Source organism: Octopus bimaculoides, chromosome 28 (genome assembly GCF_046866305.1).
Source record: "Octopus bimaculoides isolate indiv1 chromosome 28, ASM4686630v1, whole genome shotgun sequence".
NCBI classification, from domain to species: domain Eukaryota; kingdom Metazoa; phylum Mollusca; class Cephalopoda; order Octopoda; family Octopodidae; genus Octopus; species Octopus bimaculoides.
The window spans coordinates 16,684,015-16,698,531 of NC_142955.1; the positions used below are offsets into that span (position 1 = coordinate 16,684,015).

Consider the following 14,517-nt stretch of genomic DNA (forward strand, 5'->3'; position numbering starts at 1 on the left):
CTACAGCTGGATGCCCTTCCTAACGCCAACCACTCCAAGACTGTAGTGGGTTTTATGTGCCACCGGCACGAGGGCCAGTCAGGCGGTACTGGCGACGGCCACGCTTGAAATGGTGCATATATATATATATATATGAGAACTACAATCATTATTTAATATGACTGAGAACACCTACATTGCTAGAAATAAGAGCTAAATGCTCTAATCTTGCATTCAAATTGTATACATATATACTGATAGGGGCTGTAATAGCCTGTAGCCTCTTTGGTGGGGTCGGCTTGGACTGGCTGATTCCGGAGAACAATTCCTCATCTACATATATGTATGTATTTGTGTGTGTCTGTGTTTGTCCCCACCACCATCACTTGACAACCAATGTTGGTGTGTTTATGTCCCCATAACTTCGCCGTTTGGCAACAAAAGAAACTGATGGAATAAAGTACTAGGCTTACAAAGAGTAAGTCCTGGGGTCGATTTGCTCGACTAAAAGGCGGTGCTCCAGCATGGCCACAGTCAAATGACTGAAACAAGTAAAAGAGTAAGTAACGGGGCTGAAAAGTTCCTGCTTTTCTTGCACTACAATTTATGCTTTGTTGTGATGCATGTTTGCTTTATTTCTAACCAGTCACCAGATATCTCTAGATTCTGTACCTAGATCTCATTATTTCTGCAACACTGCATTTGATAAACAAACATCATTCAACCTTCCCCTGGTGATATTACCTGTGATTTTATAACGATATATTGTACCCAACAAAGCCTTGAACGGTGGGTAATAACAGAAAGGGTATGAACACAAATTTAACTTTTATCCACACAAAATGATGAAATGAATACAAATTTTCAAAAGGAAAGTATTTATTATTCTAAAATAAAAATAAGTTCCTGTTGGTATAACTTCTCATGTATCTACTTTCATTTATCCTCCTCCTCCTCTGTTTCTATGATTCTCTCTCAAAATGTGCAACATTCTTCTACTCCTTGCCTGCCACCAACCCTAGTATGTGCAATCATCCTACACCTTGTACATTAACACTCTCTCTGTACATGGTAAAGCTAGACTGAAGAATTCCACTGATCGACATTTATTGGCAATTGTCCATGTAGAGATATCACATGAGCTTCTGATCAATTGTCCCAAATACACATCACATGTAAATAACTTTTAAAGGATTGACTAGAAATCATTTTACAGTCTATCTCCACAGTGAATACATTTGTGTGTAGTTAAGGTATTTGGATGAGAGATTGTTTGATCACAGATATCACAGTGATATGGTTTCTCTCCTGTATGAATACGTATATATATAGATAATATACTCTTTTCAGAGAATGACTTACCTCAAATAATACAGGGATATGGTTTCTCACCTGTATGAATACGTTTGTGTTTAGTTAAAACACCACTTACAGAGAAAGATTTACCACAGACATCACAATGATATGGTTTCTCTCCTGTGTGAATGCGTTTGTGTATAGTTAAGACACTTTTTTCAGGGAATGATTTGCCACAGATATCACAGTGAAATGGCTTCTCCCCTGTATGAATCCTGTTGTGTCTAGTCAAGTCCCCACTTCCAGAGAATGATTTACCACAGATATCACAGTGATGCTGTCTGATTCCAGTGTGAGTAATTTTGTGTTTATTTAAGTCACAGGTTCGAGAAAATGATTTAGCACAGATGTCACAGTGATATGGTTTCTCTCCTGTATGACTACGTTTGTGGACAGTTGAGCCATATTTTTGAGAGAATGATTTACCACAGACATCACAGTGATATGGCTTCTCACCTGTATGAACGCTTTTGTGAGAAGTTACATGATGTGCCTGAGAGAATGATTTACCACAGATATCACATTGATATGGCTTCTCTCTTGTATGAATACGTTTGTGGACAACTGAGCCAGATTTTTGAGAGAATGATTTACCACAGATATCACAATGATATGGCTTGTCTCCTGTATGAATGTGTTTGTGAAAAGATAAGTGATGGGTACGAGAGAATGATTTGCCACAGATATCACAGTGATAAGGTCTCTCTCCTGTATGAATGTGTTTATGAGTGGCTAAGTGACCACTCCCAGTGAATGATTTACCACAGATATCACAGTGATAAGGTTTTTCTCCAGTATGAATGCGTTTGTGGGCCTTTAAGACATGTCTTCCAATGAAGGATTTGCCACAGACGTCACAGTGAAATGGTCTCTCTCCTGTATGAATGCGTTTGTGTATAGTAACTTGGTTGCCTTGTGAAAAGGATTTACCACAGATATCACAACGATATGGTTTCTCTCCTGTGTGAGTTCGTTTATGAGCCTTTAAGTCACCACTTTGTTTGAAAGATTTACCACAGATATCACAGCTGTAAGGCCTCTCTCCTGTGTGAATACGTTTGTGTACAGTTAAGTGATTTTTTAACAAGAATAAATTACCACATATTTCACAGTGATATGGCTTTTCTCCTGAATGACTTTTCTTGTGAATCGTTAGGTTACATTGTTTCTGGAATGTCTTTTTACAAATATCACATTGATATGAAGTTTTACCCTTCTTTTTCGACATCTTATCAGGTAAATCACTTCTTTTTCTTTCTTTCTTCACATTTAATGCAGCACAAACATCAAACATTTTCCATAAACTTCCTTTCTTTCTTATGATTTCCTTTCCATTTTTATATTGTATTTCTAACAAATATCCTCGTCCTCTGCAAATATTTCATGGCAATTCCACCAGACATTTATCTGAATATAGTTTTATGTTTTTTGTATATGTTCCTTTATTCTTTAAACCATCATCTCAAGCTATATTGCTTCTGCTGCCAATACCATCAGACATTCTGAAATGACAGAGAAACGACAGCATAAGCTTTATGAGATAATTAATTGAACAGCAGACATTCAACAGTGGAAATTTTACAATTCTTTACTGACAAACTGTAGACATGACATCTGATTATTTTCAAATCAAATCATAGAAGCTTGTGCTACAATCAATAGATCTATAGACTGCGGCTACACCTTCCTTTTGTCCAACGGTTTACAAGCTATTTGGCCTACATTGCACACTTTTATGTCACCTTTGTATATCAAGAACAGCTTGATGTACAGGTGAACAGTCAAATGACATTGGAAGGCATAAAGACGAAAGCTGTACCTAAGAATAAGTCATGGGAAATGCTCATAAGCCCTCCAATAAGAAAAATATACCTGTTATTTTTTTTACTATTACATCTACTTCAGTTTGAAGGGTTAGGGATAGGGTAATGACTCAATGTCAACTTCTAAACCCCTGAGTCAATCCACTTTTTAGGTTATTCAATTTATCCAGTTCGTATACTCTTTTACTTGTTTCAGTCATTTGACTGCGGCCATGCAGGGGCACTGCCTTTAGTCGAGCAAATCAACCCCAGGACTTATTCTATCGGTCTCTTTTGCCGAACCGCTAAGTTACGGGGACATAAACACACCAGCATCGGTTGTCAAGCGATGTTGGGGGGACAAACACAGACAGACAAACATATACACACACACACACACATATATATATATATATATATATACATATATACGACGGGCTTCTTTCAGTTTCCGTCTACCAAATCCACTCACAAGGCTTTGGTTGGCCTGAGGCTATAGAAGACACTTGCCCAAGGTGCCACGCAGTGAGAATGAACCCGGAACCATGTGGTTGGTAAGCAAGCTACAGGAAGTTTGTAAGTTGGTAAGCAAGTTACAGCCACTCCTACGTATATTCTTTTACTTGTTCCAGTTATTTGGCTGTGGCCATGCTGGAGCTTGTCTTTAGTCAAACAAATCGACCCTGGGACTCATTCTTTGTAAGCCTAGTACTTATTCTATCTTTTGCCCAACTGCTAAGTTACGGGGACGCAGACACACCAGCATCAGTTGTCAAGTGATGGTGAAGGAGTGGAGGACAAACACAGACACACAAATACATCTATTTATACATAGGATCGACTACTCATGACTAGCTAGCGCGGACCACTCTTCTTTACTAGTACCCAAAGTTCGTAGTGGGTGGATGGATAGGTGGGGGGAACTCTGGAGTTAGGCGAAAATAAAGAATACGTACACCCGGTGTTTAGGGTTATTATATTAAGGTTAAGGTTTTTGTTAGGCCGAAAACGGGTGATATATGTATTCTTTACCTCCACCCTGGAGATATACTTGTTTTGTTTACTTTTTGTTCCACTTAATTTCAGTGGGGTATGGGACTTCGAAAGACAGCTGCTCTAAAACTCATTCAGTGGCTGTGTGGTAAGTAGCTTGCTTGCCAGCCACATGGTTCCGGGTTCAGTCCCACTGCGTGGCACCTTGGGCAAATGTGTTCTACTATAGCCTCGGGCCGACCAAAGCCTTGTGAGTGGATTTGGTAGACGGAAACTGAAAGAAGTCCGTCGTATATATGTATATATGTGTGTGTCTGTGTTTGTGCCCCCAATATCGCTTGACAACCGATGCTGGTGTGTTTACGTCCCCGTAACTTAGCGGTTCGGCAAAAGAGACCGATAGAATAAGTACTAGGCTTACAAAGAATAAGTCCTGGGGTCGATTTGCTCGACCAAAGGCGGTGCTCCTGCATGGCCGCAGTCAAATGACTGAAACAAGTAAAAGAGTAGTTGCTTAATAGACAATTTGAAATGTGGCGGACGAACTTCACGGGTCACCGTTCTCAGTATTAAAGAAGGCAGGGTATAATTTAAGGGTAATTTAGCAGCTATTTCTAGTTTGCTATATGTCAGGGACTGTTACGAATATTAATGACAGATCAAAGAAACAAACAAAGGAGAAGAAACGTTATATTGATCGAAGATCGAAGAAAACATGATGGAATGAGAGAAACAAGGTTAATAACAAAGCCATTACCTCGCGCGTATCAGAATATTATCTGGAAATTGGCGAGAATGTAAAACACATGAATTATCAGAACGTGAGTGTGTGTATAGATACATAGATTATGTAAAACTTATTTTCCATGATATTGTATTCTATAATAAGAGATTACTGTTCGGATGAATGCGATTTAAATTAGGGACGCATCATTAGAAGCAACCTTCCCTTGCGCGCTCTGTTGTACATCTGGTTGAGCATGCGCATTACTAATGTCGGAGAACACGAAATTGAAAATGAATATATTAACAGTGAGACTAATTTCAACCTCAATTTTGCCCTTAAATATATATAAGGGCCACCTTTGTCTACACACACACACAGAGGCATACTTTGTTTTATGTAATACCGATTTACGAAACTTCATCTTTACGATTTGCAGACGAAAAACGAAAAAAAATGGTGACCATGGCAACGAGCGTCACTTCCGGTCTGGCAGCACCCGTTACCTCGAGCGATCGTCTGCAACTGCTTTCTGGGTTTGATGTGTGTCTGTCTGTCCGACTTCTTTCACGCGAACCAGCATTTTATCTTCTTTCGTTCCATTCATCTTTTTTCTTTTTTTTCTTCTTTTTTCAAATTTTTCTACGCATTTAAATTTTTTTTAGGATACCCTTGTGATGGATTCAAAAAGAAAGACTTCTGAGATGCAAAGGAAAAGGACAAGAAAAAACATAAAGCAATTACTTTAGTAATAAAATACGAATTGATTAAATAAAACGAAAAGGTGCAACTGTTTAAGAATTTATCAAACAAATTTGATATGGTTCCTTCATCTGTTTATACCATCTTCAAGCAAAAGGAAGATGTTTAAATAGAGTTATAGAAAGTCGCTCTTTAAGTATTTAAGTATTTAACTTGTTTACGACGAAAAGATAATGAAAGTTTAATTTCACGCACAGAAAAACTGTTGACAGCTTGGATTAACGGTCAAATTCATAGACTTTATATGCTACTTAGGCTATAATTTGCAGTATAGAAATTTCTCTTTTTAATCCGCTTAAGGATAAATCAGATGGATCGAATGAAACATTTGAAGCGAGCAATGGTAGGTTCGATCATTTAAAAAAAAACTAGGCTGTGTGGTAAGTAGCTTGCTTACCAACCACATGGTTCCGGGTTCAGTCCCACTGTGTGCCACCTTGGGCAAGTGTCTTCTACTATAGCCTCGGGCCGACCAAAGCCTTGTGAGTGGATTTGGTAGACGGAAACTGAAAGAAGCCCGTCGTATATAAGTATATATATATATATGTGTGTGTCTGTGTTTGTCCTCCCAACTTCGCTTGACAACTGGTGTGTTTACGTCCCCGTAACTTAGCGGTTCGGCAAAAGAGACCGATAGAATAAGTACGAGGCTCACAAAGAATAAGTCCTGGGGTCAATTTTCTCGACTAAAGACGGTGCTCCAGCATGGCCGCAGTCAAATGACTGAAACAAGTAAAAGTAAAATCTACACAATGTGAAGAATCGTCTTGCGCGGATAAAAAAACTGCAGAAACTTTTCCTCGCCAATTAAAAGATTTAATTGAAGCACTCCGTCGGTTACGACGGTCCCATCTGATACGATCAACGTACTTCTCAGGGAGATTCAGCGTGACACAGAGTGTGACAAGGCCGGCCCTTTGAAATACAGGTACTACTCATTTTTGCCAGTTGTGTGGACTGGAGCAACATGAAATAAAGTATCTCGCTCAATGACACAACGCGTCGCCGGGAATTGAATTCACGACCTTACGATCGGGAGCCGAATGGCCTAACCACTGAGCCATGCGCCTTCACTTAAATTGAAGAAGAAGGCTTTATTAAATATTTAATGTGGATGAGACTAGCCTATTTTAGAAAACGAATGCCTTCAAGGTCTTTTATTGCGAGAGAAGAATCTTCAATACCAAGATTCAAAGTTGCAAAAGACAGGATAACATTACTGCTGGAAAGAAATTGTAAAGGGGAGTGCAAGCCCGTGCTTATTTATCGATCTGAAAACCTTCTGTTCTTTAAAAGGAATTGATAAGTCGAACCTTCCTTTAATCTGGAAGCATGACAAAAATGCTTGGGTGACAGGGACTCCATTTGAAAATTGGTTTTCTAATTACTTTGTTCCCGAAGTAGAAAAATATTGTTAGGATAAAAAGAAATTCCTTTCGAGATTCATTTGATAATGGATAATGCACCCAGTCATGCTACATTTTTAAGCAGCTTCTGCTTTTATTATGATGCAACAGGCTCCCAATAATTAGTAAAACATTTTGGCGTGACGACTGTGCAGGCGTTAGGGGAGGCCATTCCGTGTCTGTTGATTGTGGTGGGCAAGTTCCTTGTTTGCGCTTGGTATGATTTGTTATCAAAATGTTATCAGATTCAATAAGATGTTTAATTTTTTCAGTTTTCATTTTTTCTTAATATTTTCATTTTTTTTTTGTTTGTTTTATTGAGAGTTAAACAATTTTTTTAATTGAGGGAGATAAACAAAAGGGAGATAAACCAATATTTCTCGTAAAAAGTGGGGAGATAACCCAAAAGTACCTAGTTTTTTGGTATAACTACAGAGTTGTACCCCCCAGACTTTGGAAGGTCATAACGTTTAGAAAAATGAATATTTTTTAATGAAATTTTCTATGCATATAGTATTTATGATGTAGATTCCGAATATACGGTGAAAGTGTTTTGGAATGGGGGTGGGAGACAATTTTCGGAAATTCCAACAGAGTCCACTTAAATTCTTCTTAACTTCCAGGAAAATTAATATTTTTTCGTGAAATTTTCTACAAATATACCTTGATGTATGTACATTTCGAGCATGTAGGAATTTTGAAGGGAACAACTGCAGGTTAAGGGTACATGTGTCTGTGGAGTGCTCAGCCACTTGCACGTTAATTTCACGAGCAGGCTGTTCCGTTGATCGGATCAACTGGAACCCTCGACGTCGTAAGCGACGGAGTGCCAACAACAACCTGTTAGAGATGAACAGCGATCGAGCTTATCTAACTCAATTTCACCTTTGTATCCATATATAAAATTTCGTTGTCAGCACTATGGCTCAGAATTGCACAGATAAAGCAGTCCATATTACTATTAATATCAGTAGTATCTTGCTCACACTCTTCCAATACCTTGAGCATACCATTGACATTTGCACGTACACTCACACTCCCTCATACAAGAGCGCGTGAACAGCTATATCTTTCCTCTTTCACTTCCCAACTTAAAAGTAAATGTTGACTTCAATACGTCATGAAACTAAACGCAAAGAAAATGAAAAATCTTCACTTAAACTAACAAACGAACAACAATTGGCACCAATGCTGAACGATTGAAAAATACACATTAACGAAATAAATATTTTATACGGAAATTGCCGAAGAAATAGTTTCACTTTTCCGAGAAAGTGGGTTGAAATATTCACTACAAAAACCGACCAGCAACAATTTAACGAATTCTGTTTTAATAAGGTTCAAAAGTTCTCAACATTTATCGTAATATCATTTCAATAACATCCACGCATTCTCAACAAAACATAAAGTTTGTTCGTAAAAATCTCAACAGTTTTCATCATTCGTTTTTATGTAAACTGCTCACCTCCGACGCTAGAAATAACAGTCAGCTCATAAAATCAACAGTCATAGTAGTTGTAGTATACACAAATGGTGGTGTTCATACATGTACCAACCACACCCTCAATTCGTGTGTATTTTGCTTAATGGCTAATTCAGCGCTGCCGATAATTCACGCAACAATCAGAAAATCAATTATTTTATCAACAATGTTTTCTACTCGTAACAAAATTACATAACAACTTTTCATTCACACTTCAAATATTTTAATAAATTAAAAACTAGTGTAAAAGCTTATACATTTTCTTATTTCGTCGTTATTCACCATGGTAGTAAAAAGAAAAGCAAAAATTGAATAATTGAAAATATATTACGAAATGGTGCTGAGATAGTTTAATGCTGTGAGCGAAGAAAGATAAACAATTTTTCTTTAGAAGACAATTTTTTACGAATCCAGCGATATATGAAAATACATGAAAAAAAATAGCCTACATATTAATATCGTTCATATTTAGTTGTACATAAAACAATGTCAGTTCAATTTTCAGAATGTAGAATTATTTTGAAACTTAGAATGTACCAATAAAGCACTGGTGTTCTTTGTAAAATTTATGGTAGGAAATAGTTTTAGTTAAGTATCTTAAAATGTTAGAGGATGTTTATTAAAGCAAATCAATTGTAATCACATTAGGAATTTTTTAGCTGAAAACATTATATTTATCTATTTATCAATTTATACTGCAGGTATTATGTATGAAAACTGTGTACTTCTTTGTAGATATATGAGTTCCTAAAATATACTACTTTTGCTATTGTTTACCGAAATATTTAGTTCCTCGGTTCAAACTTTAGTCGTTTGAGCAACGTCGACGTAATCTGAGGCATTTGTTTACAACCATTGTATTCCGGGTTATCCGAACTTTGGAATTCTCGAGAGGCAACATACTTACAGACAGCGGTTAAAAACGTCATGATTTCATATTTAGTGCCATATTCCTTCAACATTTTACTTAAAGTCTGCATAAACCACGAACCATTTTCTTTATTACTCATTGACGGATATTTATTTGGTGACGAATGGAAAACCAACATATCTGCCATAATTGGAATTCTTGGTGGCTTTTCTTCAAATCCGAATCCACAAGCATCGTTTTTTTCGACTCCAGCATCAATCTTACCTCCACGAGATGCTTCAATAAAGATTAATTTAGGTACTCCTGTTAGAGATGGACAGCGATCGGGTCTCAGACAAGAAAGCAATTCGTCTAGCTCAATTGCACCTTCGTATCCATATATAATATCGTTTTCGGCACCATGGCTCAGAATCGCACAAATAAAGCAGTCAATATTACCTTTAATATCAGGATTATCTTCGTTAAAATCTTCTAAAGCCCCGAGCATTTCCTTGACTGTTGGATCTGTATAAACGTTGATGTCATCTTCACGAAATCCAAGACTCATTAATGCCGTTTCAAAATTGTGTACGTCTTTTGATGAGCCGTGACGAGTTACAAGTTTTGGGTCTTCAAAATTTTCATTGTTGAAGATGTATGCAACACCTCGACGTTTATGTGTCATATCATAGTCGTCAAAACATTTCATGAGATCTTTCTCAGTTGGTAAATTGAAGTGAACGCCTGTACTGCCATTTACACTCGTGTAATCCATTGAGACTGAATAGTTGAATGTAGTTCCGGGTATGATAAACAGGGTGGCCCAAAAGTAAGTTTACACTTTAAATTTCTTTTAAAACATTTTATTACATTTAAATTTCTATCATACAAACTGAAAAGGGAGCTTGACAAATTTAACTAAATTAGCATAGAATAATGGTTTCGTATTTTTTTATAATTAACACGTTTATGTGTCATATCATAGTTACCAAAACATTTCATGAAATCGTCTTTAGTTGGTAAATGTAATGCAGCGCCTGTACCGACATTTGCACAAACCACGTCCATAGTAGTCATTGTAGCAGTGCAATAAGCTGAATTGAGTTCCGGGTATGGTATACTAACCTCTTTCCTATCATCGGATTCTATTTCAATAACATTTAAGGTTCTCAACATTTATCGTAATATCATTTCAATAACATCCACGCATTCTCAACAAAACAAAGTTTGTTCGTAAAAATCTCAACAGTTTTCATCATTCGTTTTTATGTAAACTGCTCACCTCCGACGCTAGAAATAACAGTCAGCTCATAAAATCAACAGTCATAGTAGTTGTAGTATACACAAATGGTGGTGTTCATACATATACCAGCTACACCCTCAATCCGTGTGTATTTTGCTTAATGGCTAATTCAGCGCTGCCGATAATTCACGCAACAATCAGAAAATTAATTATTTTATCGGCGGATGTAAAGAATGCGCACACCACCCGTTTCCGTCGTAACCCTAACCATAAGCCCAACTCTAAACCTAACCCCAAACATCGGAGTTGCGTATTCTTTACCTTCGCCATTTTATCAACAATTTTTTCCCGCTCATAACAAAATTACATAACAACCTTTCATTCACAGTTTCAATATTTTAATAAATTAAAAACTAGTGTAAGAGCTTATACATTTTATTATTTCGTTGTCATTACAGGGACTTTGTGTTTATAACAGGAGATTATTCACCATAGTAATTAAAAAAAGGAAACAAAAATTGAATAATTGAAAAAATATTACGCATCATGCAGTGAGGGAAAAAAAGATAAACAATTTCTCTTTGGGAAACAAACTCTTACGAATCCAGCGATATATGAAATTACATGAATAAAATAGCTTACATATTAATATTGTTCATATTTAGTTGTATATAAAACAATGTCAGTTCAATTTTCAGAGTGTAGGATTATTTTGAAGTTTAGAATGTACCTATAAGGCACTGGTATTCTTAGTAAAATTTATGGTAGGAAATAGTTTTAGTTAAGTATCTTAAAATGTTAGAGGATGTTTATTAAAACAAATGAAGTTTGTAATTATATTAGCAATTTTTTATTAGAAAACATTATATTTATCTATTTATCAATTTATACTGCAGGAATTATGTGTGAAAACTGTGTATTTCTTTGTAGATATATGAGTTCCTAAAATATACTATCTTTGCAATTTGGAATTTATGTCTCGAAAATACATTCTTTCCGTATAATATGAAGATGCATCAGAAGTTCTCTTTAAGGATCCCACACTGGAAATATTTCAGTTCCTTGGTTAAAACTTCAGTTTTTTGCGCAACGTCGACATAATCTGTGGCATTTGTTTATCCGAACTTTGGAATTCTAGAGAAGCAACATATTTAGAGACAGCGGTTAAAAGTGTCATGATTTCATATGTAGTGCCAAATTCCTTCAACATTTTACTTAAAGTCTGCATAAACCACGAACCTTTATTTTTATCCCTTATTGATGGATGTTTATTTGATGACGAATGGAAAACCAACATATCTGCCATAATTGGAATTTTGGGTGGCTTTTCTTCAAATCCGAATTCACAAGCATCGTCTTTTTCAACTCCAGCATCAGGCTTACTTCCACGACATGCTTGAATAAAGATTAATTTAGGTACTCCTGTTAGAGATGGACAGCGATCGGGTCTCAGGCAATAAAGCAATTTGTCTAGCTCAATTTCACCTTCGAATCCATATATAATATCGTTTTCCTTACCATGGCTCAGAATCGCACAAATAAAGCAGTCAATATTATCTTTAATATCAGGATTATCTTCGTTAAAATCTTCTAAAGCCCTGAGCATGTCTTTCGCTGTTGCATCTGAATAAACTTTAACGTCATCTTCACGAAATCCAAGATTAACTAATGATGTTTTAAAATCTGCTGTGTCTTTTGATGAGCCGTAACGAGTTTCAAGTTTTGGGTCTTTAAAATTTTCGTTGTTGAAGATGTATGCAACACCTCGCTTTTTATGTGTCATATCATATTCATCGAAACATTTCATTAAATCTTCCCTAGTTGGTAAATGGAACTTGGCGCCTGTACCAACATTTACACAGTCAGCGTCCATATTATCCGTTCTAGCTGAAATTAGTTCCGGGTATGGTATACTGACTTCTGTCCTATGACCTGACAAAAATTAGATTAATAGTTAATGCGCATGCGTTAGCGAAATCCAACTCCTGGTCTGTGACCTTAAATCCAAAGTGAAAGTGAAGTTCTTTTTAACAAGAATTCAAACAATTCGTTGACTGTAAACTACAATCAGCTGCTTAGGCACTTCGGCTGCACAAACGAGGTCACACTTTCTATATGCTTAAATGCATTTTATACAACCTGATTCTCTTTCAAATGACAACTTCATTTATTCATTTCTTTCTTTCTTTCTTTCTTATTGCAGAAAAGCTTTCTGTTTTCGAGTAACCGGTTTGTTGTATCAGAGCTGACTTACATTTAAACTACATCAATCGGGACAGATTGGTCAGATTGGTGTGTGCGTGTGTGTAGTGGTAGGAATAAGATAGGCATTAAAACAATTGCTCACTGACTTGCAAATTCCAACGCACCCCCACCTGCCAAATTACCAGGGCAAGTTTTTGACACCCTCCCCTCATAGATGAGTCCTCGTTATAGAGCAGAGGTGCCCAAACTTTTTACACCATCCAGCCCTTCATGGAATGCTTGACCCCTCATCGACCCACCAGGTATGTACAAGAAAATAGATAAATAATAATTATTTACATTATTTACATTTGACGGATATTTCTCCTCATCTTGTTTGTTGTTAACACAACGTTTCGGCTGATATACCCTCCAGCCTTCGTCAGGTGTCTTGGGGAAATTTCGAACCTGGGTTCTCATTCCTAACGATGTTACTATTATTATATTATTATTATTATTATTACTATTATTAATCAGGTCGCTGCCGTGAATCGAACTCGGAATCTTGGGGTTAGTAGCCCGCGCTCTTAACCACTACGCCATATGCCCGTTGTGGTTAAGATTCCGAGTTCGATTCACGGCAGCGACCTGATTAATAATAGTAATAATAATAATAATATAATAATAGTAACATCGTTAGGAATGAGAACCCAGGTTCGAAATTTCCCCAAGACACCTGACGAAGGCTGGAGGGTATATCAGCCGAAACGTTGTGTTAACAACAAACAAGATGAGGAGAAATATCCGTCAAATGTAAATAATGTAGATAATTCCTCATCTCTTAAATATAGAACTGAATAATAATAATAATAATAGTAATAATAATAATAATAATTACATAGATATGCATTTATCGACCTCTTGAATAGTACTATCGACCCCACTGTGGTCGATATCGACCACTTTGGAGACCCCTGATATAGAGTTTGTAACCATCTGTTTTCTTTGCCAATGTGTTGGGCCAGTTTTTCCGCCTCCTATTCAATTCTCATTGGGACCCTATTTTAGCAATAAGATTCCCTTGACAGTGATGAAAGGGCCCAAGCTAAAATAAGAGTAAACTGACGTGTAGGTCCGTCGACTGTTTTATTGTTGATAAATAAGGATTAAACTCTCTCATTCCACGAAAAAGAACAGCTAAACTTTCTGCACGATTTACAGAAAATTAACCGTCAACTCGTTTCATTTAAAACTGAAGGCTTCCAATGGTAGTCAATGCAACTAAAAACTAATTCATTGGAAGTTTAGTGTGGTGACTTGGTTTTATTTATATGAGAGCAACACGCAACGGAAGCGAATATCCCAACCATCCACCGAAGCGGTTGTTACAAGTCTAAGTCCTTTTGCTAATAGTGATATGGTTAGACAGTTGTTGTACTGATGAAGGCTGTCGAGCTAGAAAATTGTGTAAACGACTGTTCTCTTACCTCCAGACCAGTGGTTCCTTCGCCGTGAGCCGGGGCGAACTTGTGTGCCACAAAATGTAATTAGTTGCGCCTCAAAAAAGTAAGATTATATTTCAAAATATGAAAAAATACAAACCGAAATTCACAAGAAAGTCCATAAATAAATGTCAAAGTGGAAAAATGCTAAATACAAAGTTCTTGTGTCATTCTATTCATTTGGGTTAATTATGGTATGACGGTGTTATTCAATTTTGAATCTGAAATTTCAT

General features: G+C 36.7%; 3 protein-coding genes across 4 annotated transcripts; all 3 read right to left on the reverse strand.

Annotated features, from left to right (window-relative positions):
* Positions 1-479: 479 nt before the first annotated feature.
* On the reverse strand, positions 480-8,700 carry LOC128251074 (uncharacterized). 2 transcript variants are annotated; one of them, XM_052977416.2, is made up of 2 exons: positions 5,361-8,700; positions 480-2,837 (listed from the first exon to the last, which is right to left on the reverse strand). In XM_052977416.2, the coding sequence occupies exon 2, from the start codon at positions 2,627-2,629 to the stop codon at positions 1,343-1,345; it is 1,287 nt and encodes a 428-aa protein (XP_052833376.1). In that variant the 5' UTR covers positions 2,630-2,837; positions 5,361-8,700; the 3' UTR covers positions 480-1,342. The 2 variants fall into 2 exon arrangements, with proteins under 2 accessions (XP_052833376.1, XP_052833375.1); XM_052977415.2 differs by lacking the exon at positions 5,361-8,700 and adding an exon at positions 4,888-5,338.
* Positions 8,701-8,840: 140 nt separating this feature from the next.
* Positions 8,841-10,934, reverse strand: LOC149130682 (caspase-7-like). The gene has a single exon (XM_089344570.1). It carries the CDS (start codon positions 10,128-10,130, stop codon positions 9,291-9,293), a length of 840 nt encoding a protein of 279 aa, XP_089200696.1. The 5' UTR covers positions 10,131-10,934; the 3' UTR covers positions 8,841-9,290.
* An 85-nt stretch (positions 10,935-11,019) lies between these two features.
* On the reverse strand, positions 11,020-12,648 carry LOC106872370 (caspase-7). Its single transcript, XM_014919342.3, is given in 1 exon segment — positions 11,020-12,648. A coding segment is annotated over 1 exon segment (819 nt). The 5' UTR covers positions 12,472-12,648; the 3' UTR covers positions 11,020-11,652.
* Between the last annotated feature and the right edge of the window lie 1,869 nt (positions 12,649-14,517).